This window comes from Coenobita brevimanus, chromosome 5 (genome assembly GCF_032717465.1).
Source record: "Coenobita brevimanus isolate Jiangsu-jjx chromosome 5, ASM3271746v2, whole genome shotgun sequence".
NCBI classification, from domain to species: domain Eukaryota; kingdom Metazoa; phylum Arthropoda; class Malacostraca; order Decapoda; family Coenobitidae; genus Coenobita; species Coenobita brevimanus.
The window spans coordinates 19335095-19361597 of record NC_136958.1 but is presented as its reverse complement, the minus strand read 5'-3'; the positions used below and the strand labels follow the sequence as shown (position 1 = coordinate 19361597).

The window sequence follows — 26503 nt, the reverse complement described above, 5'->3', positions numbered from 1 at the left end:
CCCGCATTATTGTCACTTCCCTAGAGTAAGTATAATGCTTAATAGAACAAAGACAAATGAAAAAAAAAAAACGCCCTGAGGCTAAAGGGGAATTTTCTTAAGGGAATACCCTTTCAGCGATGAAAACAGAAAGACTCCATCTAACTCCTAATTAATGTGTCCTCAAAACTCAGTAAAGCAGTCAGGTGCTGAAACGAACAGAACTATACATACGCACTCCAAATAAAAGGACTGAGAGATGTACCCTCGGTGACACAGTAGGCTTCACGGTACCCCTTCCTTGGCGATTAATTTTGCATATAATGCCTTAGCAATTTTTGCATACTCTTATTATCATCTTCATATCGACAAAGAGTCCATCATTAACATGCAAGAGGATGTTAAGGTCAATATGAAAAATAAGTTGGGAAGAACGAAGTGCTACGAAATCTCCAATGCCAGTTGAAATGACCGTGAAGCCTCGTCTGGGATAACGTAACTCGCTCTAAGGAACCTCTCAGTGACGAGAGAACTACAGTATGCTATTCCAGCTAACTTCAGGCGATTTTGTTCAGCTGAGATTTATCACTGGCGACCGAGTGTTGATAGTGATACCATTAACCCTTTCTTGATCAGGACAACTCTAGTATTCTATTGAGAACAGAGTCACATGACTTGGTTGAGATGCGAATGAGTCGTAGGAGGCTGTAAATGTTAACACCTGAAATGACTAGAGAGCTGAAGAGGAACCAAGCGTGTTTACAGAGTGTTTATGGTCAGTCTGATAGGCAATAGCCTTGTTTAACCGGCTGCTCCAGTTATCTTATCGGAGTTACTGAACATTCCCCTGCCGGCTTAAGTCCCCATTATCTGTCTATAGACCGTATAGCCAGACGTCTTAATCCTATAGAGGGTGGCCATAGAAAAATCGTCTGCATGTCACCCTGTTCTCCATTATCAGGCTGCACTCCTTCCAGTTCATACCACCCCCATTCATATACCTCTCCATCCCATCCTTCCACTTCATCCCCGGTCTCCCTCCTACCCCATTCCTACTCCCTATTTATGTAGATAAAGTAAATGTAGGATAAGGATTCTCTACGATTTCACCAGAGTAAATGTATCTGATCTTTATTTTTCAATCGGGAATTCCCCATTTCGGACACAGTCAAGAGACAAATCAATTTCTTTGCAGTCATTTCCCATCCCATCTATTTGTCACTCTAAACTTTGTTCTTCCGCCCATGTATCTTAACTCTTGCATCCTAATCGTTATTCCTTCACCCTAATATCTTCGTATCATCGTCTATTGTTTATCTTTCACCCTGACATCCTAACCCTGGTATTTTCTTCTTTTCTCCGTCACTCTAATCTCTTCTCCCTTCCATCCACACACGACCGTTTATTTTATCTCTTTCACCCCAATTTCACACTGGCACCCTAATCGTTGCCTTTTCCCATTTCCCATCCCCTTCGAAGTCAGTAATGTTCTTGAGCCGAATGTATTTTAAGTATACACTGAAGCTTCCTGAACCATTCTTCTCTAGCAACATAATTTCCACCTTGCACCTCCGAACCCTATTGTTTTTTAGTAAAGCAAACAATACCGCCTTCATTAACCGTTTAAATAGCAAATAATGTTGCCTTCAATAACGATGTAAAGAGCAATCAGTAGAACGTTAAGATGTAACTGGAAAATAATTCACTAAAGATGATGTGCCAACAAGGCCCCAGTGTTACTGGGATTAAGGCCTGAAGTCGTGTGCTTGTCCATACTACTGTTTCGACGCATAAAGCTACCAGACACGACATACCTGACCTAGAGTTAACTTTGTAGGGGAAAATGCGCCCAGACAGTATAATTTCTGATAACAATTGTCTGTTACTGGAACGTTTACCATATAATCTGGGTAACCCTCTCACAGCCAGGACAATCCATTTTCATTTTTTTCCAGCGTATGCCAGATTATTATATTTAGAGGTGAGTGAGTCATCTATCTATCTATCTATCTATATACCTAGGCTGCTTCCCCCAAGGAAAGGGAGGTAGCCGAGACAGGACGACACACTCCCTATTTACTCATCCATTCAAACACATTCATTCGCATCTTAGCCCCAAAGGGGAGAACGGACAGTTCCTCACCGCACCACACCGCACAAGGGTCAACTGCGCAATGCAATCAGTGACATCCGCAGCAGGGCCCGACAGCAGAACTGGTTTACCCCTGCCACATCATAACAGACCCATCCCCTTACCCGCACCTGACCTGACTAGCTGATCAGACCAAATGCGGGAGAATATCCCCTCAGGGCTGCGTCATCACTTATTCATTCACAATTCTCTCCACTTATTTCTGTCACGCACAGCCACTCTTCCTTGCTCAACAGACATCCCTCTCGCATCCAGCGCTCTCTTCAAACTGTCCATCCATCCTATTCGTGGTCTTCCTCTCAGCCTTACACCTCTCACATGAGATCTAGTTATCTTTTTCACCAATCGCTCATTATCCATTCTCTCCATATGACCAAACCATCGCAACACCCTCTGCTCAACTCTACCAGCCATCTCCCGAACAACTCCAGTTCTCCTTCGCAATTCATCATTTCGCACCCGATCCATACGCGTCTATCCACACATACTCCTCAGACACCTCATCTCTATTACATTCAAACTTTTCCTCTCTGCTACACCCATATTCCATGTTTCAGCCCCATATAATGCAGTCGGTACCACAACACCCTCATACAGCCTCTCTTTACATCCATTCTAAGCGAACGACATTTAAACACTTTTTTCATTCCTCCCAGCACCTTTCCTACTTCATTTATTCTAAACTTCAATTCTGCATCTATTCTTCCATCCACAGCAACATGTGACCCTAGATGTTTAAAACAATCTACCTCCTCAAGCAACTCACCATTCAAAACTATATTCATCCCCCTACCATCTATCAACCTCGTACACTTCATCACTTTACTCTTATTCTCATTTACTTTCAATTTTCTCCTTTCACACACCCTTCCAAACTCCTCTACCAACTGTCTCAATCTCTCCTCTGAATTAGTCACCAGGGCAGTATCATCTGCAAACAGCAGCTGCTTCAGATTCCACTCTCCACCCTCAACATTCACCAGACTCAGACCTCCACCTAAAACTCTTGCATTCACCTCCCTTACAACACCATAGGAGCCTGAATTGTCAGCGTTAGCCCTGTCATGGATGGGACAACTCTGGTCATATTCTTGCTAACGCCAGGCTTTTTTTATTTAGCTGAGCGTGAGTCATATAAACCTGAGCGTTGGCTCCTTGAGTCTGATGGCGTAAATACGTTTTTAAGTTCATTTGTGAATCTTCCATACGATTATATCAATCTTCGGAAATATCTCAAGTATTTGGGAGGTTTATGAAGACTATAGGCTGTTATTTTAACCTCTCTAGTGAGAAAAGTTTCTGCCAGGGTAAAAACACCGCCTGATAAAACCAAGAATAAAGTACGAGTCAGACGTGTATCATCGGATGGAAGTAGTTAAGATCCTGCATAATTACGGTAGCAGAGCACTGGACTCGTGACAGAGGAAAGTTGAGTGGGACTGGTGAGGAATGTGTGGAACGTTTATTACCGCCAGCTGCTAGTGAGGCAGGTATTGCCCCATCCCACCAGTAACATGTTATTGTAAAGTCAATAATTTAGTTACAGTCTCGAAGCTGTCAAAACCTAGCTGTAGGGTACAGTAGAGGCCAAAAAAGTTCATCACGCTATCGAAAATGTCGAAATCCATGGAAAAGGAGTGGTAGGCAACATTTAGGTCACTATTGCGAGTTGTTCTAACTTGACCAACATAAAAGCGCCTTTCATCTGTCGTCAGTTGTAGTCAGAATGAAGGATAGATCGGACTAATGGCCAAGGAGACTCATTCTTATCGTGTAACTAAGGTTCATCGCATTTCAGGCAATCGCATATCAGTTTTCAAGTTCTGGGACTCAGTTCCATCAGGTAAACACAAACAAGCTCAAATCAAATATAAACGAGATAGGGGTAAACTCAATGTGCCTCTCCTGTTCTAACCTGTTGATAGGAAACTGGATTCCAAGAAAACCTCTAGAACGAAAATAGGAGTGCTGAGAGAGAACTGAGAAAAATTATGTTGGGTGTTACATGGCAAGAATATGTGATTCTGGTTTAAGGGATGAGGCGACAGTTGAAGATATAGCATATGGTTTGGGTAGACCACGTCCCTCGTGGAACAGCTTACACATGGATATGGTAATAGGGTGGCCAGCCAGAGATGGAGTGAGAGGAAGAGGAAGAAAGAGAACAAGACTGCGAGAGAAGGTTTACTGATCTGTTGGGATAATTGAATGCAAAAGGATTACTTCAACATGTTAGTGAAAAAGATGGGAGAGGCCTTTGCTCTGCTGTGGACCGAGCCAGGCTGTTGATGATGATGATAATTATTATGGTATAGGATAGGAACATGCCTCATTACTTCGGAGCTTCGGTAGTGTAGAAGAACAGCTGGTCGGTGATATAAGGATGTTCACAATCTAGCATAGCCTTCTCTGCCTGGACCTTATTGCAGTGGCTCCCTGTGCTTCTCCGTTGCCTGTTTACGTGTGCAAATGGCACGAATACTCTCTTTCGTTGTACTTAGTCACGCAGTTTATGTCGGCATAAAACCTTTGAAATTCGGAGGATGACTTCTCTCATTTACTTTGACCTACTCCAGACGAGTTTATTCAGTATTGGGAAACCTCCCCAAGCCTTATGAATAATAGCTACAAATTATATAAAAATGATTATCAACCTGTTTTATCCATATAGGCTAAATAGCTATGGAAGAGGTCCCAGCAAGCTCCTGGGATTGTGTTCTTTTAATTTTGGAAGAGTTTCTAATACCTCTTCGTAAGCATTATCCTGTGCATACTGCATCATTCTGTTATCTTGTAAGTTACTTATGTCTTATAAATAATGATGTTTATCCTATAACAGATTAGTGAGTACCATATCAAGAATTAAACGAGTAAGGAAGGGGTGCTAAGGAGCCTCTTCAACGGACCGGATTACCTTCTTAACCGACGAGAGACTACCTCCATTCTCCAAGTCTAAGCAAACTAACGCCATCCCACCCCTCATTTAATTTCAGACTTTGCACACTCTCCTTCACTCTCCATTGCCTAAAGTCTCCCAAACTTCGTAAGTTCCAAGAACAAACTAAAATAGTAAGAAGGCTAAACTATTTGTCTTGAAACCACCACACAACATTATTCAGCTTTTAAGAAAAACACTCGTAAGTATTGGATTTATATTGACCCTCATCACTATTCTTTTTCCTTTCTATCTTCTTGTATCTATTGTGTCCATCTCCGAATCATTTTCTCTTTTGTCCATATCTGTATCTATTTCTTTTCCTGTCACCATAATCTGAATTGATTATGTCCATTTCTTCAACTTTACTCCGTTCCTCTCAATATCTTCAAGCCGTCTATCCCTCTTCCATAATTCTCCCCATCCCCTATCTTCATTATCTCTAGCCTACACTCTCTGTTTCTTTTTTTCTGTTCATCACTTGGTGTTTTATTCTGACAGTTTCTCTGTTTTTTCCGGCTCTCTTTCTGTTCATTCTTCTATCTGTAAGCTCCCCATCCCTCTATCTTTATTCTCTTCATGCTTCTGTGTTTATTCTCTCCAAACCCCCACTTATCCATCCAGCTCTTTCACTAACACTGTGTTTCTCCATCCTTCTGTCAGTCCGTCCCTCCATCTCTCAATACCACATTATATCCCCCTCTTTTTAATTTCTCTCCATCTCTCTGTCTTCATTCTGTCCATCCAGCGTACTGCACTAACAGTTCCATCACTCACACCAGGATCATTTGTCTTCCGGACCATCACTCATAATCTCTCTCTCTCTCTCTCTCTCTCTCTCTCATATTAACCCTCCATTTCATACTGCTCATACTCACACTAATCATCACAGTCACACTCACGCTCACACCATCCCACTCCGACTGCCACACACATTCACTCTCCCTCACACTCACTTGCACTCACTCTTACTCATACGCTTACTTTTATTCTTACACCCACACTTACAGTCTCTCTCTCTCTCTCTCTCTCTCTCTCTCTCTCTCTCTCTCTCTCATATCACACCTCTTCTTCCTCCACACCTCACATTCCCTCCCCCCTTCGATATAACGCACTCTTCCTCTCCCTGCCCCTCATCTTACGACCCACGCTTCTACTTCATTCCTGTTTAATCTTTTCACACCATCACCATCACACCACCATCCTTCTTCACTTATCATCATCTCTCTCCCTCTCCCCATATCCTTAATCTCTCCTCTCCTCCATCTCTTCTCTTATCTCTCTTCACCACCGTCTTCCTCTCCCCCTACATCTCTCTCTGCCTCACCTCCTTATTACCCTCGTCACCTAACCCTATGTCCTTCCTTCCCTCCCTTCACTCATTTCTATCTTACTTCTTTCCACCAACACTCATCTTTTCTTTTTTCGTCTCATTTTCCCTTCTCTTTTCCGTCCCCATCACCTCATGTCCCCTATCCCTACTTCCCTCATCATGCACACTCGCTACCCACCTCCATCACTTTTATTCTCTCTTCACCCCGCCTCTCCTCCCCCTTCCCCTTCCCATTTCCCCCTCTCCCTCCCCTCTCCCCATCTCCCCTCTCCCTTCCCCCTCCCCATTTTCCTTCCCCTCCTCGTCCATAATCACCCTAGCTCCAGGTAAACAGGTAATTACATGCTCGACGAGCAGTGGATGTGAATGCCTTTCAATTAGAATTTTTTTTGTCATCCTTTTCCCGGTAATGTCTTGTGCAACGATATAATTAGCATCACGCGCGTTTCTTTATCTTCCTAATGACTGACTAAGTGCATGGTGGAATAACTGGCATATGAGTAAAAGTGATGGTGTTTTTATGATTGACTTTATGGACGTGAGAATTGTTGACGTGGTCTTGTTAATGAAAAGTCATTTATACGTTATGTCCTCATTGTTTTAGCGCTCACACCTGAACACAGTTATTCACCTCACGCATCTTACATTCACAACACACTCTGTTTTCACACCACAATACCTGTACACTCATTTACCGCATGTATCTCACTATCATAACACACTCTGTCCTCACACCACAACGGACTCAATCACCTGATGCACCTCACTTTCACAACACGTTCTGCCATTACACCGCGACATAAATTCACTCATCTCATGCACATTACTCTCTAACACACTCTGCTCTCACACCACTAAAGGGTCAATTTACCAATGCACCTTACTCTCACAACACACTCTGCCCTAACACCACAAGACTCAAACACCTCATGCACCTCAATCTTACAACTGCCTTCACCGTAATGCTGCCCCTCACAGCATAGAACTGTTACTGACCTTATCCACCTCTCTCTCACAACAGAAGCTACCCACACACCACAGCATGCTTGCTCACCTTATCCACCTCACTCTCACAACAGATTCCGGCCAGGTTCCACAACACACTTACCTCATCCACCGCACTCGCGTAACACAATCTTCTTTCATCATACACTATGAAGGCACATTTCACATCTCACCTTTTGCACCTCATTCGTACAACGTGCACTTCCCCCATACTGCAACACTCGCTCGCCTCCTGCACCTCACACTGCCATCTCTTCACAACAAACTTGTCCGTTTTAAGCACCTTCCTCTCACAAAACCGCTTTTAATGTCAAATTATAGGCGACCACGCTTGAAACTATGGATCGTGTTCGAGCGGGCACGCCATTTATGTCATTATTTTAGCTTTCCCACAATGCATGTACGTCCGCTGTTGCTTTAATAAGTTTTGCAATAACACAGTTTTGGTGCTCAGCGTCGCCTTCTGTTTAAGCAACATACTGGTTAATTTTGAGACAAGCCATTTACATTACTTTTTTTTTTTTTTTTCATAAGCTTTCCAACGATATGCGTAGGTCGAGAGCAGTTTAAAAAGTTTCCGAGGTAACCCAATGTTTGGTCTTCAATATTTCTGTTTTCTTTTCAGTTTCGTTGCGAGTTTTTAGAAAAGCAACTCAGATTCCTACTACTTTTCCATAAGCTTTCCAGCGATGTGCGTAGATCCGCTGTGACTTTGATAATCTACGAAATAACCTACTTTCGTTGTTGTGCTATGCAAACCAACCCTAAATGACTATAATGTTCTCGCTTGGTTCGCACGCTCCAATATTCTCAAAAAAAAAAAAAAAAAAAAAAATCGTCGGGTACGCTCTACTAAAGTGGCTAGTGTGCTACAGAACCTATAGCTGTTGTGCTGCATCTTCGTTTAAATCTTAAAACTCCTTTAAGGTGTTGTTGTTGTTTTGGTTCTCTCCTCATTAGAGGAGACCGGGCCTTGCTGTAGCCCGGTTGGTGGTGGTTGGCTTCAGTAGAGTAAGGGGGAAGACAGGGCCTCGGGAATGCCCAGCACACACAAAATTTGTCTCCTGGCTGAGTTTGTGGTGTGTGAGAATGTAATTCTTGTTATATTGTGACCCCTGGGTAATTGTAGTCACTTTAGGAGTGCTCGCTGTTATGAAAATTGGTAATCGCTACATCTAACTCCTCCTTTTGAAAAATCTACCCTAACGTGAATGATACCGTCCGGGCACAGCTTGAATACGATTAACCAGTGTGATCGGATTGAAAGGGTTGAATGCAATGGTGTAGCTGAGCTGCAAATCATGAGAACAGAATGTGATAAGTTGATTGTTAAGATGCAGAGAGCACGGGGTCCCCATACGGTTGAGCCAGGGGTCCCATCAACAAGAACAACAGTATCGACGACGGAAAAAAACATTATAATAATACCAATAACAAAGACAAACAAATACTTGGTACATTATTACCACCAACAGCAACTAAACAAAACCCTCATCATGAACAACAACAACAACTATAAAAATAACATCAGCAGTCATGGCCAGAAAAAAGCAATATCATTATTAATAACCATAAAAACAACAATAACGACGTCAACAACAAGAACACCATCACTACAACAAAACCACCACCAACAACAAGAAGAGCAGCAATAACAACAGCAAGAACAATAACTACAGCCACAGCACTCAACGACAACACAGTTGATGTTAATGCCGTAATCAAAAGTGATATTATTAAACCACGACTATTACATACCGCTGCTCTCTCTCTCTCTCTCTCTCTCTCTCTCTCTCTCTCTCTCTCTTATCAGCACCCCCACACGGTCATTTTCCTTCGCGTGGTCATATCAATTATAACTATGAGTATTATAAATTTTTTTACGAGAGGGTAATATGAGATGATTTTTACTGAGCTAAAAGTGAGGTACAGGAGTCATATATATATATATATATATATATATATATATATATATATATATATATATATATATATATATATATATATATACTGCAGGTGATGATAGCAGCCTGAGTGTTAATGTCCTGATCTGGCAACCTACAAACCCCATGGCAACTAGGGAGTCATTTAGAGAGAGAGAGAGATTTACTGCAAATGATAACAGCAGCTTGAGAGTGTTAATGTCCTGATCAGGCAACCTATCGATCCCATAGCAACTAGGGCGTCATATATATATATATATATATATATATATATATATATATATATATATATATATATATATATATATATATATATATATATATATATATATATATATATATCTATATATATATATATATATATATATATATATACTAGGAGCCTCTGTGGTACAGTGGTAGAGTGTGCGTTTCGTACAAGGGTGGACCAGGATTCGCGCCCCGTCAGGGTAATAAACTTTGGGAGTGTTCACCCGGCCACGTACTGCATTGGCGGACATCAGGGGTGCTGTGGTTGGACCAGTGTCGCTTACTTTACTGTAAAGTATGCTTGCACCCAGTCGGCTTGCGCGGGCCGATTACACTTGGTTCACAGACTACACACACATCCAAAGCCACTCCAACACTACAATTACACTTACAAGCACTTCTCACACTACATACAATCTCTACTAGACAGCCTAAGCCACTTGATAGAGATACTTTGGCTGTGGGACGACTTCAGTCGGGATAGGCCGGTCCTGCAGTGGATACTCAAACGGCTGATGATGATGATGATATATATATATATATATATGGCTTCATCCAGAGCTAGATATTACAGTTAGTAATATCATCATCAGCCATTATAAGTCCACTGCTGAACAAAGGCCTCCCCCAACCTTTTCCACGAATTCCTTGACTGAGCCAATCTTTGCCACGTTTTCCCTGCAAATTTCTCAACCTCATCTCTCCACCTCCTGTCTGGCCTTTTTCTGCTACGCTTACCATCTCTTGGTGTCCAGTCAGTCAACCTCTTGCCCCATCGATTATCCATTGTTCTTGCTACATGGCCTGCCCACTTCCATTGCTGTTCTTTTATATCTTCTATAACATCTTTGACTTTAGTCTGCTCCGGCACCCAAGTTGATCTTTTCCTGTCTCTTAAAGATATTCCCAACATTGACCTTTCCATTGCTCTCTGAGAACGAATTAATTTACTTTCCATTGATTTTGTCAGTTTCCAAGTCTCACAACCATACGTCATAGTTGGAATTATACATTCATTATACAGTATACTTTTCGTTTCATGCAAACTGGCAAGCTACTTTTCATAATGTCTCTATGTTTTCTGAAAGCTTTCCATCCAATTGTAATGCGTCTTTTTATTTCGCTATCATTATCTTTCGTTAATTTTAGTATTTGACCCAGGTAATTGTACTCCTCAACTTCTTCAAGAATTTCTCCACTTATTCTTATGACGCTCTTTGGTGTTTGAGGATTAAACATTACTTTAGTTTTACTCCGGTTCATCTTTAGCCCTACTTTGAGACTTTCTCTGTTCAGGTCATTTAACATTTCTTGCAACGCCTCTGCTTTTTCTGAGATTAGGACAATGTCATCTGCAAATCTTAAATGGTTCAGCTTTTCTCCATCTATGTTTACTCCTTTGTTTTCCCAGTCTAGCTTTCTGAAAATACTTTCTAGGCATGCTGTAAAAATTTTTGGTGAAATTGTATCTCCCTGACGCACGCCATTCTCAGTCTTAATTTTCTCTGAGTCCTTATATAATTTAACTGTAGCAGTTCCCTCTTTATATATGTTTTCGAGCAGTTTTACAATGTTCTCATTCACTCCTTGTTCTCGCAATGAATTTATAAATGCTATGTGTTCCACTGAGTCGAAAGCCTTTTCGTAATCTACAAAACCTAAGCACAGTGGTTTATTATATTCTGTAGTTTTCTCAATTAGCTGATTCATTGTGTGCAGATGATCAGTGGTCGAATAACCGCATCGGAATCCTGCCCGTTCACGAGGTTGTTCTTCCTCCAAATTTGTAGCTATTCTGTTTGTAAGGACTTTAATGAAAAGTTGTAAATGACTGATAGCAAGCTAATGGGTCGATAGTTACTAAGGTCTTTTGAGTCGCCTTTTTTATAAAGTAGAATAACAATTGCATTACACCATGTTTTGGGAATTTTCTTCTGTTTTATACATTGGGTAAATAAGTGAGCAAGCCTATTTTGTACCTCTGCTCCTGCATGCAACAGTAAATCTGCTACTATTCCATCTTCTCCCGGAGCCTTCCCTCTTTTCATATCTTTAAGAGAAATATTTACTTCGTCTGGTGTTATCTCAAGTATTTCACTTGTGTCAACAGAAAAGTTAGCTATTGGTACTACTGTCTTTGATGCATACAGTTCTTTGTAAAATTCTTCAACTCGCTTCAGCATCATATCTCTGCATTTAATGGCTTCACCGTTTTTGTCTTTTAGTGATGTAATTTGTTGCTTTCCAAGTGCCATTTTATTTCGGACCTGTTTCAGACTTTTTCCTTTTTTGATGGTTTCTTTGATTTGATCCATGTTTCTCTTTCTTTTTTCTTCTCTTTGTCTTTTGTTGATAAGCTTATTTAATTCCGCTCGTTCTATTTCATCTTTCTTTGTTTTTACTTTCATTACCTTTCTTTTTTTCATAAGCTCAAGTGTCTTCTCTGAATACTTCCCGGCTTTGGTTGTATTAGGTTTTCCTACTACCTCCGCTGATTCTTTTAGCACTTTTGTTAGTCTGTCATTCAACTCATCAATGTCACATTCAGCATAACTGAGAGCCTGAAATCTGTTCCTTATTTCCAACTGAAAAGCTGCTTTGTTTTCGCTGACTTTTATTGGGCATATTTTTTTGTCTTTAATCAACTTCTTTCTTTCACTTTTGAAATTGAATCTTGCTGTGCAACGCACCATTCTCTGGTCACTTCCAATATTTACCTTGTTGATAACTGTGACGTTAGTAATATATATATATATATATATATATATATATATATATATATATATATATATATATGACAATGTGATATCTAGCTTTGGCTGAAGCCATTGAAGTATAGGGGTCAGATATAGCCTGTTTATTCTCTCACTATAAATTACAGTACGATGTCTACTCATGTTATGTAAAATGGTCTGGGATAGTGAGGATGAAATTAAATATATATAAGGCAACATTTTGCGAGCAAATGCATAACGTTTTAAAAAAATTGTTGTTATTCTGTGCTCTTAGAGGCTGAACACAGGTTGAACATGAAGTTCGCTTTCTCTCTTATTTGTATTGCACGAGAGAGAGAGCGCTTGAATCGGACTCGTTCCGTAGTGCAACTGTGTTCAAAGGCGTATAGAGCAAGCAGTGTCTGGTGGATCCACGCCCGTCTTATAACACTTTGGTGGCTATAAAATTCATTTAAGGGACTTATTCGACAACATGAGACAGGTGTTTTGAGGTAATAGGCCTTTTCGTAGTTCCACGCACATTTTTATACTTTTTTTTTGAAGGAGGGGGGGGGATGGTACTATTATCAGTGCCAAAATTGAAAATATGAGAAACAAATCTCCTCACACCAGGCCCAGGGTATATGCATCATATATTTTAAAGCCATTCTGGCCAGAATTAAAGTTGTGAGATCGTAGCAACGAGCGTTTTTAATAGTAATAGTCAACCTAGCACCAACACCTAGCTGAAACAGAGATAAAGATCTTTTTGTAAAATGTAAATACGTTAGGCAGTGGAAGGAAATAACCCAACCTAGGTCGGCGACGATTTAGAAATTTGACCCGGCTAGTTTCAAGCAGTTATAATCTGAGAGCGAATATAGGACAATGAAAGCCATAGTACCGTCACCATTAATGCTTTCATGGTCGGGACGACTACAGTATTCTATTCCAACAACTGCAGTTGATTTTACTAGGCTATGGGTGAGCCATGGGAGATTGAACGTTATTTTTTTTTTTGTAAAATAGAAAGAGAAAAAGGCTGAGAGCCAGAAAAAAAATAAAAATCTTCCCCAGATAATTTGAGCAAATGAGAGCCAAAATAAAATGTGCTCATTTCGAAATGCCGGGGCACTTTGAACTGAAATTTCGAGGACTTGTATATGTGAATGACTGAGAGTACTGGCTACCTCCTGGATAAGAGTAATGGACAGAAAGGGAGTGTGACTACGTTGCTAGACGTTTGTTACAAACCCAGTGTAATCCGGGAGGGATTCAACCAGATAGTTCAAAAATAGTTCAGAAGAGCAGTGATCACTGAAATAGCGCCAATAGGAGGAAAGATAGGTACGGTAACACTGAGTCATTTAGAGGAAGGTTGAAAGTAGTAAGAGTTAGGTAGCCTAGTAGATAAGGCGAAAAGCTTTTGCCCCCACCCTATTTAATGGAGCTGTATGAGGTGAGTCCCCCCCTCCCCTCCACACACACACACACAAGAAGAGCATTCAACATAGGGCGTATATGACCCCTGTACAATTTCGGCTGCAAGCCCTTGACGAGATAACCAGTGCACCAGCAGCTCCCCCTTATCCTGCAAATTGGTTAAGAACATTTATAAATACGATGTTACTTTAGAGAGTCTGCTTTTGTTTAAACTCATCTGCCGCCAATGTTTACCGAGGACAGTGGTTTTATTTTCAGTAGCTTGAGTAGGTCCTCCCGCCTGCTTCTTTGTCTGGTACCCTTACCTACTTTCTAGAATCTAGACAGAGCAAACAATGATTGTCTCTCCTAATGGGCCTAAGCATAACTATATATCTATCTATTGCCGAACGCCTCAATCCCATAAGGGATGACCACAGACAAATCGCCTCCATGTCGCCCTTTCCAACGCCATTTCATTGCCCTGCTCCCAGCTCACACACCCCTCTCTCATATACCTCTCCGCTCCATCCTTCCATCTCATTCTTGTCCTTCCCGGCCCTCTCTACCCTCCACCTCACTCGCCTGCACTCTTCTCGTTTGTCTTTCGCTCTCCATCCTCTCCACATGGCCAAACCACCACAATGTATTTTACGTAACACATTCTATCACATCCACATCCACACCACGACGCTCCTTCACTTTCTCATTTGTCAGTCTGTCTCTCCATGTAACTCCACATGCTTCACTCACCTCATATCCACTGCTTTCACTCTTGGCTTGTGTCCATCCAACAAGATCCAAGCTTTATTTCCATACGTTAAGGTTGGTAACACAATACTATCATGCGGCGACCTTTTTTACTTCCATGCTCACTGCCCTGTTCCTTATCACTGCTTTCAAAGAACAAGCAGCCATTCTTCTCTGTTGTACCCATTCAAGCACTTCACCCTCAAAACTTCCATCCTTACTCATCAGACTACCCAAATACTTAAATGCACTCACATTTTCCATTTCCTCCTTATCCAGCCTCATTTCACATTTAGTGGCTTCATTTTTCTCGAAGACCGTGATTTTATTCTTCCCTACATTCACTTTTAGATTCCGTTTCTTAAACACTCTTCCATGCTCATTCCCCAGACCTTGCAGTTTCCCTTCGTTTTCACTTAACAATTCAGTATCATCTGCAAACAACAGTATACGGAGTTTCCAAACACTGCCCTCTCTCATTAGGGTCGCTCCAACATCCACTGCCCTACCTTGTACCTCTTTTATAACCCCATCCATATACAGATTGAACAAACATGGGAACATGACACATCCTTGTTTCAATCCAACCATCAAATAGAAAAATTCACTCAGTTCACTATCCACACGCACTCCAGCCTTATCCCCCCCATAAATACTCTTCACGGCATTCAGCAACTCCCAAGTTACTCCATATATTCTTAATACTTTCTGCATTCCTTGTCTTTCCACCCTGTCATATGCTTTCTCTAAATCCTTCAAGGCCGTATACAACTTCTTTCCTTTCTTTAGAAACTTTTCCACTACAGACCTAAGAATGAATATCTGATCTAAACAACCTCCTCCCTTCCTAAATCCTCCATTTTCTTCTCCAACTAATTCCTCTGTTATTTCCCTAACTCTGTCAATAAATATCCAACCATACAATTTCCTGTTACACTAAGAAGACAAATGCCACTATGATTACCACACACTGCTTTTATTTCCCATTGACCTTTCTATAGGGGACTCTGCCTTTCTCCCAGGCCAGTCTGCACATCCTCCATATCCATTCTAGTAATGTCTCTCCCCTATGTTTCAGCATTTCACCACACACTCCATGAATTCCTTGGGCTATCCCCATTTTAACTGTCTGCATTACTTCCAGTACTTCCATCCTGCTGGTTTCTACCTCACTTCTCATCTCCCTGCTTCTCCCTGCCATTCCTCAGCCACTTATATACTTGCATTATTTTCACTCGCGATGTTCAGTAATTCCTTAAATTGTTCTCTCCATCTGCATACTTTTTCTCCCTTCTCCACTAGCAATCTACCATTTTGTATCTTTCACTCCCTGACTTACTTCTTTATCACTCTGTCTAACTCTCTGTACTCTTTCCAAAACATTTTCTTACATTCAGTCCACTTTCCACTCAGATTACTTCCAAATTCCTCATCTCTTTTAACCCTTTCTTACTAATTTTTTCATCTCTCTTCCTCCCTACATATAGCTCCCACTTCCGTCAATCAACTTCCTCCTTGTCTCTGCTTCTCATCCACTCACTATATACTTACTTCTTGTGCGCCACAGCTTGTCTCACCTCGCCATTCTATCATGCTGTTCCTTGCACCACTTTCTGTCATCTCTTCACCTCGCACACCATCTCACATGCTGCATAACACGAGAATTGAATTTAGACTTCTTCATCACCAGAACTCGAATAGATGATGTAAAATGTTCATTACGTATGCTAACCTAATTTGTAATCGTATAGTCGCTGCAAGATTTCAGTTTTGTACGTATTAGGTGTTCGGAGGCCTCTTTGTCGTGAGTTAGCGAATCCTCTGTGAGTCACTGAGTTTGTGAAGTGATTTCTCAAATATAAATCCATCTAGATTCCACAATAGTCATACCTAACCTACACTATATCACTGCCTTTGACTACAATCTTCTGTTTCACCGTCCGTATCCTGTTCTGTCCTACCCTCCAACCCCCCCCCCCCTCAAAGCCCACCCACTCATGGGTTCAACTCGTGTTTAAGCTTGTATTCGAAGTGGATTTAGATAATTTCTAGCTTTTTAGGCGATTTATTATGCACGTTACACATCAGTGTCCACATGTACGTCGTCGGTGCAAAACTATGTCGATATTAAAACGGTGCAAAACAACATATAAGGGATCCTAAGGCATAATATGCCAAATAAATTACTGAGGAAGAAATGCTCTGGTTCTTATACCACCAATAATATGACCATTAACTCTTCATCAACCAAGCACAATCTTCGGATTTTGTTTTGGCTTATGATATATGATGTTCTTGTTGCATAAGGAATCTAAAATAATAATGATACGATTAACGTTTTGGCCGAGACGCACGAAGTTATCTTTTATTTCTAGCTTGTTGGAGACGATTTTAATCATGTCACAGAACCTTACTTCAGCCAAAGTGCTCAGTAGGAAGAAGGTTGTGTCAGTAATAGAGGGTCCCAATCATTCAAACCGATTATGCAATTTTCCATTATCTTCATGTTATTTACGGATGATTATATTTAGCTCACGGGTGATCTCTTTTAGTGGAAGCGGTGATGAGGTCTATATCTAATCTCTTTAATTCAAATGATTCTTCGAAAATTAACATAATAACCTGGAGTTAGTGAAAACCTGATTCAGAAAATAAGACGTCATCGTAGTGAATGAGTTGACATTCCATTCCTTAATATTTGGTCACGCTGGCAAATCATATACATCATGTGTACTGTCCTGGTTTACATACATTTCTACATTTCCTTGTATCTGTCTATCAGTATCTATCTTTATTTGTCTCTATCTGTCTCGATTGATATAGCTGATTATACCTGTATATAACAGTATACATATACCAAATGTAGGATATCCAACAGAGGAATGCATGTTTCTTCCAAAATTTTTGGATACATTGATTACAAATGTCAGTCTGATAGTTCTTGTAAAGTTATGAGATACCTGGGATTCTAAAATCCAAATCATTTTATGAACATAGACCTATGCTGTGCATAAGATTCTTTGTACTTAAGCCAATCTTCACTCATACACATATCAAGTATTCTACAACTGAACCAGAGAGATAGAATGGTAAAAATTTTAGCAAAATAAAAATGTGCCTGATGGTGAACAAAATATAAGGGAAATTTCTTTTTTTTCTTCATAATATTCGGAAAACTTGTTAAGATTATTTATGATTACACTAAAAGCTGGAGAGGGAGACCTTCATGTGGTGGCACCGACATAACCAGGTGTTCCACTGCTCAGTTATATAAACGTAACTCAATTCCCTCCCTTTTTCCCGAAAGAAAGATGGTGGACTGCATAAGAAGGTTTTTGCCTGCAATCCACAGGGTTCGGTTTCCATAATTATGTGTGTGGGGCTACAGGAACATGACTACGACCTGTGGCTAGCAGAATAGGGAGTAAGATAATAAACACTGTCACAGTGGTGGTTTCAGTTTAGGTACACATATGACTGGGCAGACCCATCTAGGCAGGGCCGGATTTACCTACTGTACTTGTGGGCCCCAGGCCAAACTCATCAGTGGGCCCCCAAATGTACAAAAATGTTTGGATGCTTCAGTAATCAATAGTTTCAGTGGGTCCCCAGATACCGGTGGGCTCTAGTCCAATGGCCTACTTGGCCTATTGGTAAATCCGGCCCTACAACCAAACTCCTTTGCTTGCTCTTAGCTGAAGAAAATCGTCTGGCGGAAACTTGATTAGTCCTTGAGGTGTCTCGTATACAACATGGAAAACAGTACCAATATTAATATTCTCAGGCTCGTATGAATTGCCTTCGGGAATAAAATAATCTGACGTAAGCTGGAATAGAATACAACGGTTGTTCATATCGTGAGAGGGTCATTGGGGTGCCATGTAATATACTGTAATAGTTGTGTATATTGATATACTTTTTCCCTTTTAAATACATATGACACAGATGTAAATGGTAAATACAGTGCAGAGAGGTTCGGCTACATGACATTAGGTACATTCTAGGAATTTATTAGAATGTAAAATTTCATCTAACTGCATACTCTTTTACCAGTTATAGCAGAACCTTCATTATGTATATGACAACAATTTCTCGACGACAAATGTGTATTGTTGAACACAGCATATATAATAATTTTAAGGTGTAGTCTCTCCTCCCTCCCTCAGATCTGCCACTATAGTTGAGCTGTTTTCGCCTGACGGAAATGAACCACTAACACACGTTGAAAATTAAGTCGTGGTTGCAAGAAATGCGACAGGTCTTATTTACGAGTTAGGAATACGTCTTCTTGGTTACTTATCAAACTAATCCTCTTATCTGGCTATACATGGCTATCAACAGAGCTCAAAGAGGATAGCTAAATCAAACATATTGAAAGATGGCAGGAATCTCTGTCTGGAGAACAAACACACTATATTGTACCATTGAATTTTCACGAAAGCTAATGTACAGCATGTCAGTTTTAATTGTATACTGAAGCCATTCATAAAGTCCCAAAATTGTTTAATTAGAAACAGCACAATTCTGCTTAATCAGAATCATAGTTATATCATTCCACCATAATCCATAAGCTTTCATTTAATTAAAATCCCACTAATTTTCACTCCATCAAAATCCACAGATTTGCATTTCATCAGAATCGTTGTTTTTCCTTTTCTGTAAAATATGTACATTTTCGTTATACCAGAATAAACATTTTCGTTTAATTAATATCCGTAATTTCTCGTCAAAACCTTCCATGAAATTTCTGGGATATATCTCTGATATATAATTAAGAGCGCTCCAGCATCCGGCTGAATGATTTTTCCTCATAAATTACTTTTTTTTTTTTGGGGGGGATATGAAAATATTAAGGTGATGAAACAGGTAAAATGTTATATTGCTTTTCTCTGAAGAGAATGTTGGCGACAGCGGTGGAATGTTCATCTATTACAGTGGTTCTTAACCTTTTTTGAGTCACGGACCCCTTTGAGAATCTGGTGAAAGCTATGAACCCTTTCCCTACAAAAATGCACATAAGCACATACACACAGCAATTTGCATGCAATGAATATACTTTATTTTAATGAAAACTACCTCACGCAGTGTATGACATGCACAAAGTATAAAAGTCTTTACAAAGAATTTTTTTCTTACTCTTTTTCATGCAAAAAAAAAAAAAAAAAAAATGGCCACTAGATTTACAAATGAAATACATCCAACTTAAGGAAATTAAACAAAACTAAACTTTAATTCTGCTCAAAAGTTCATTTCAAGAGAGGGTTGTTGTTGTTGTTTGCCTTGAACAAGAAGATGAAATTGTGGAGTGGTCTTTGACAAGGAAACACTTATGTCATCGCTGACATCCAGTTGATTTCGACTTTTCGTTTTGATAGAAACACGCGCTGAAAACCCTGACTCACAAAGGTATGTAGTAGGAAACTGAATCAGAGCACTCATAGCTCGCGTTGCCAGACGAGGGTAGGCCTGTGTCAAGGGACACCAGAACTTAAGACTCTTCTTTTTTTCTTTTTTTTCTTTTCAGATAATGATGCCAAACGGCATCACTCAATATCGCTAAATTGTCCTCAATTATTCTGACCCCCTGAAGCCCATCCATGGACCCCAGGTTAAGAATCCCTGATCTATTAGTATGACAAATTACGAGTATGTTCTGTTCTTTATAGCTTTACTTTAAATTTACATTCCTCCATAGTGAATGCTGAGGTGTAACAAAATACTAACATCAGAATATGTGTGTCACGAAAAATTTGTTATACAAACGACGTTTATTATCTTATTTTGCCCTTTAGGAACGAGGAAAATGAGCCAAGGAACGATACTTCCTGCCAAAAGAAAACCAACGAACTTTAGTCTTGCCTGTAATAAAGGCAGTCATAAATATTTGAAAAATATTTGTTGATGAGGCTTTGCTATATAGTACTGAAAAGCTAGTATACTATATTGAGAAACCATCAACTTCGGTGACTTTTTTTTTTTTAAGCTTTATGATACATTTAACCAAATCTGTTTCCACTACCAGATCAAAACTAATGCAGTTTCGGTAATGAGTATCGATATATTGCACACTAACTTTCGAAACGCAGTGATGTGATCTTCGGAGCCAAATGAATTTTTCGGAATATTGTGTATGAGTGTGATAATTATTACAGTAAACTGTTGAACATTTTCAGGAACTGTATGATGGAACATACATACGTCCTCTACTTTGAACATAAGTAGAAGCCATCTGATATTTTCTCCAACATTTGTTACCAACATCTTCCTCACAGCTGCTAGTGTCATTTGTGTTTTATCAAAATATACAAGTGCTTCTGAGACAGCACTCCTACGAGTATCACCACTTGTAACGACAGACATCTAAGGAGACTCAATCCTACTTTCTCATCATGCAACCTCCAAAATTTAAGTTGTGGAAGTAACCCAGTTCCGTCAGATATTAACAAACCAAATATAGGACATTCATGTCTTTTGTCATTACCACGGACACCATTATCATGCACCACTACTAACGGAAGTACCACTACCACAGTCACCACTATCATAATTTCACTACCACAACTACCACTACCTCATCCACCACAATCACAAATATCACTGCCACAAGTACCACTACCTTATCCACCACTGTCACAAGTATCATTACCACAACTACCAAATCCACAGCCACTACTGTCACAAGTAACACTCCCACAGCTACTACTTCCCTACCATAGCCACCAGAACCAGAACTACCACAACCAAAACTACCTACTGCAACAACAACTACCACTACGGTGATTCCCATCTATGACAGTTACCACTACGACAAGTACCTCTACAATTCTTTTCAGGCTGGAGTGGGTACTGGCCAATACTCGGAGCTGGACTGGGTACACTGGTCCTCAACTTACTTTTGCTACTGGGGATACTAAAGGTAGGTACTAACTGTGTTGGGTAAGTGTTGGCAAGAATAAACATTTCTCCATACGAGCAAAATACGAATGAAGGAGGGGTAGCAACAGAGACAACAGTGATGCAGACGGTGAGTATTGATGTGATGCTGCCAGTGGGCATTGGTGCTGGGATGCTGAGAATGGGTATTGGTGCTTTGATGATGACAGTGGGTATTGGTGGTGTGATACTGACAGTGGGTATTGGTGATGTGTACTGACAGTGAGCATTGGCGCTGTGATACTGACAGTGGGTATTGGTGGTGAGATATTGACAGTGGTTATTGGTACTGTGACACTGACAGTTGTTTTTGGTGCTATGATACTGACATGTGGTACTGAAGTTGGGACACTGAAAGTAGGTCTTGTTGTTGTGACACTGATAGTGAGGAAATGGTGTTGTGACTTTGACAGTGTGCAAATGGTGCTGGGAGAATGACAGTGGGGTCATTGTGCTGAGAAAGCGACAGCCAGAAATAACCCTTCTCTATGCTAGTGGAGGAAAGGGTGTCTGTAGTGAATGCATTGATTATACTGGCGTGGGGATAGTGTTAAGTGGGAAAAAGAGATCGGAATGATGATGATGATGATGACAATGATGATGGTGGTGATGATGATATTAAACAGTGAATCAGAACTCTTTTCCGAAATATTTCAGCTACGACGACGCTTTTCTTGTTACATCTTCATAAGGATTGTACTGAATTTACCAAGAAAGAGTACTCGATTGTTCCACAAGGTAAACTGACATTACAGCTTGGAATAAAAAAAAAAAAAAAAACTATTATTACAACCATATTTATGGATATCACACACACACACACACACACACACACACACACACACACACACACACATATATATATATATATATATATATATATATATATATATATATATATATATATATATATATATATATATAATAGGGTGTTCAGAAAAATCGAACCTTCAGGAACTTGAAGGGCAAAGTGCTTATTCAGTTCCACTAATGGAGGGAACTACACCATATTTTGTCATTTTTCTTTGGCCTTCTCAGACCCATGCCTCATGGCACCAGTGTATTTTGGTTTCTTGGTGATTGAGGTGAGTCATGCTTTCTCCCACAACTCCATGTTGTTTCTTTTCAGATGGCTAGTACAAGGTCCAAAACCATTGTATTCCTACCCTGTGTTGCTCGAAAAGACAGTTGGTTGAATTTGAGTCAGTTGCCAACGATTGGAAACGTCCTACAATGACTTTTCTACTTCCTGAAGGTGGGAAAGAAAGACCTGCCAACATTGTTGTCACTGGTTGTTGAAGAAGCAACGGCAGTATGGGTCAAAGAATCCATTCCCATGGCTGAAAAGCGGCGCGCTGTGCAAAAGCTGAGAAAAGGAGTACGAAAAATACAGTAACGTGGTACGGAATACAGCTTGAGGTGGGAAGACTCAAAAACAAAAAGAAGCCCGCTACAGGGATGTCCATTTGAAAGGTCTATTTGACTTGGCCAAAGGTGACGTATTGGCAGTGCTGAAGATGCAGGAGGACAAGGAGTTCCTGATCGACCAGTGTACCAGTAGGAAAATGTACATTGGCACTGAAGACAAAATGCACAAGACCAGAATGAAGCCCAAGGACAAAAGAAAGAAGGAAGAAGACAAGAGACGTCTGAAGTCCGAGGAGGAAATAAAGAAAATGCAGGAGAAGGGAGGAATACGAGAGATAGAAACGTCCACATCAAGTAATTCTGAGGATGAAGGTGGCAATGAAGAAGTTCCAGGGCTGTCTACTTCATCCACTCCAAAAGTTCCATGTTTGGGTCCAAGGCGAAGGTGGGTTGTTGATGACCCTGTATTTCTTGGCGCACGTGATTGGACAGGGATTTCAACGTGAGCTGCAGTGCAAATGGTAACTCCCGCCTTGACTGCAGCAGGGATTGATGCGGGGGATCTCACGTTGTCTGTCTGATCTCTGCACTCTGTTCGGAAGGAATCAAGGGCTGAGATCGCTGAAAAGATCCAAATGGAATTCCAGCCACAAACACCTTTGATTCTCCATTTTGATGGGAAGCTCTTGCCCATCAGAGATGGTAGCGGCCACAGTGATCATCTGCTGATTGTTGTTACAAAGATTGGTACAGAGAAGATCCTGGCGATCCCTAAGATCCCTGCTGGAATGGGCGAAGCAATGGGAGTGGCAGTACTAAGGACTCTAGATGAATGACTTGAAGTGAAGGCCTGGATTGCATGGCTCTGTTGTGATATATATAACACTGGAGTTCAAGAGGTCTCCAAGTCCCGCTGTTGTTCTTGGCATGCAGGCACCATATATGTGAACTCATAGTGGCAGTGATCTTTGACGTCTTTTTCTCTTCTTCTAGTCTTGAAATTCCTCTCTTCGGTCGATTCAAAGAGTTCTGGAACAAAACTGACACAGATTCTTTCGATCCCTACGATGATGTCCTAGATGAAACATCTCAGTTGTGGATTGCCAACAGAGCCGAGGACATTGAACACTTCATACTCAGCCACATGGATCGTGCGCAACCCCGTGATGACTACCTTGAGCTCTTCCAGCTGTCTTTGGCTTTCATCAGCATAAAGCCAGCACGGATGACGTTTTACCTTCCAGATGCCTATCACAGAGTACGTTGGATGGCCAAAGGTCTTTACTGCCTCAAGATCTTCCTTTTTTAGAAATCAACTGAAGGATGCAGCCTCCTTCCCCTTCACATGGCACAAAAGGCGGCCATCAAACGCATCTATGTCATCCTTATCACCATCTATGTGATGCACTGGTTTGAAGCCCCAAATGCTGTCGACGCTCCAATCAATGACCTTAATCTCCCGAAGAAGATTGAAGAATTCAAAGAGGTGGATCCCCTTGTGGCAAAGACGGTACTGGACAAAGTCAAAAGCCACCTCTGGTACCTCAATGAGGACGTGGCTCCACTAGCCATGTATTCTGACAAAGTCTCTGCTGAGGAAAAGCACGAAATGCTGAAAAATGTGACTACAGCACTGCAGAGGAAGAAGGGTCTATGCCGTTTGAACATGACGATTGGTAAGGCATCAGATCTCTGAATCTCTAAGTTTGTCACCCAGAAGTCGAAAAACCTCTTCCAGTGTCTGAGGCTGGATAATCCGATAAGCATCAATGACCTCTGCCTCATTCCTGATTTAATGGCCCACCTCAAAGTGGTCAATGACGCTGCTGAGCGGGCAGTCAAACTGGCAAGGGTCTACAACAGTGGTCTGACGAAGACTGATGAAAAACGACAGCTGATCTTCCATGTTGTGCAGGACCACAGAGCCCTCTACGACTAGACCAAAAAAATCCCATATATAATAAACTGATTTTGCTTGTTGTATAGCTTAAGAATATTGTTTCTTTTTGTACCACACTGTTTATTTTTACCTTTCTTCACCATACCCTTCACGTACTCAGATCATTTAGATTTACAGATCGCAGGGGTATTGAGGTACGACTTTGCATTGATAAAAAAACATAAATTTTTGCTTGAATGCCTTGTTTGTAAAGTGGAATCGATTGCATACTTTAGCCACCTAATTATCCCCAAAAAAATTTCCCCTATAAATCCTGAACACCCTAAAATATATATATATATATATATATATATATATATATATATATATATATATATATATACTAACAGTAAAAGTCACTTTCTCTCTTTCTTTTCCATGATTAGGGGTGAAAGTGTATGCCTTTTATAAGGTCCGATTATTTTGGGTCTGTGTGATGCCCATAAATATTTAAACTAGATAAATATCTAATAGATACTTCACATTTATAATAATACATGTAGTCAGTTCAGTCACAAAAATAGTTAAATCCTAATACTCTAATTTAGTGTTTAATGTAACATTTTATAATCCGGCAAAAATAGCTGCATCATTTTCTTCAACTACTGACCAGACTGTAGTAAACAATGACCTCAGTCTATTATCATACTGACAGATTTACTATATAGCCATTAGTAAGATTTCTAAAATTCTTATTCATCCTCAAACGTCAGACAGTATGTTTCCTTCTCATGCTATTTTATTGTATGTTTCATGTTGTAATCACATAACAATAGTTCACATAACACCTTCCACGCCGCAGTCGGCAGAGAAGTTTTCGTCAAGGTTTTGTTTTGCTTGTGGCTGTAAATTTCTACGAACGTTTGGAGCTTACTAAAAGTCTTGTACCGAAATGAGAATAGTTTCGTGATTTGATTTGGTAAATTATAATGAAATTGTGAAATCCTCTGACACTCCATCTAGCTTCGGAGTGAATCTTGTAACTGGCTGACGAAGACGTACGAATATTTGATCAATTGCGCTGGTATAAGCTCCGGCATAACAGGTGTTTAATTCTGTTTTATTCATGCTACTCCATAGGATTTCATCAGGTTAAGGAAAAAACTCTTTTATTAAGGAGAACCAAGGTGTTTAAAGGAAGGCTAACAGCAACAGGCCTTCTGGTTCTTTTGAGGCTGTATATTATAAGGTAGATTATACTATTCAACAAGCCACCCAAAGGCAAGGATAACAAGGCAGTAGAGGAGTTTTGCAGGCTCTTATCTGATACCCCTCCTTCCCTCGTAAGAAAAAATCATAGGCGGACTTTTTCCCTCTTCTGTTGGTGCGTATCCGTCTCAGATCATAAATCACATCACAGATCCACAGTCACACCGTGTTTTATTTGGGCGATTGAATCCATATTCTCGGACGTGTTGGCCATGACTTAGCAAAAAGCAGATTCCGTTATCTGCTTCGGTCTTCCTCATGAGAAGGGTTGGGTTGGATCTTGAACGATCATTCTCCTAGTTCTTCCATATATATATATATATATATATATATATATATATATATATATATATATATATATATATATATATATATATATATATATATTTTATTTATTGGCGTCACATGAAGAAGGTTCTTAACAAGCACTCAGATGTAAATTAAATAGAACTGAAATAGATTAATGGTAGTCGGATAAAATTATGGAGACCCTGAAACATATTCATGCTACTGGGGCAACACTCCCATGCGGGAAAACTATTCAATAAATGCTGAATTTTCGGAACTGTACC

General features: G+C 40.3%; 1 protein-coding gene across 1 annotated transcript in view; it reads left to right on the top strand.

Moving 5' to 3' along the window:
* The window catches only part of LOC145398038 (uncharacterized), a 151586-nt gene that overhangs the window by 59264 nt on the left and 65819 nt on the right, over positions 1–26503 (top strand). Inside the window, exon 4 of the mRNA XM_080271001.1 lies at positions 21316–21398. Coding sequence (XP_080127127.1) covers positions 21316–21398 — 83 coding nt within the window. The remainder of the gene's footprint in view (positions 1–21315; positions 21399–26503) is intronic.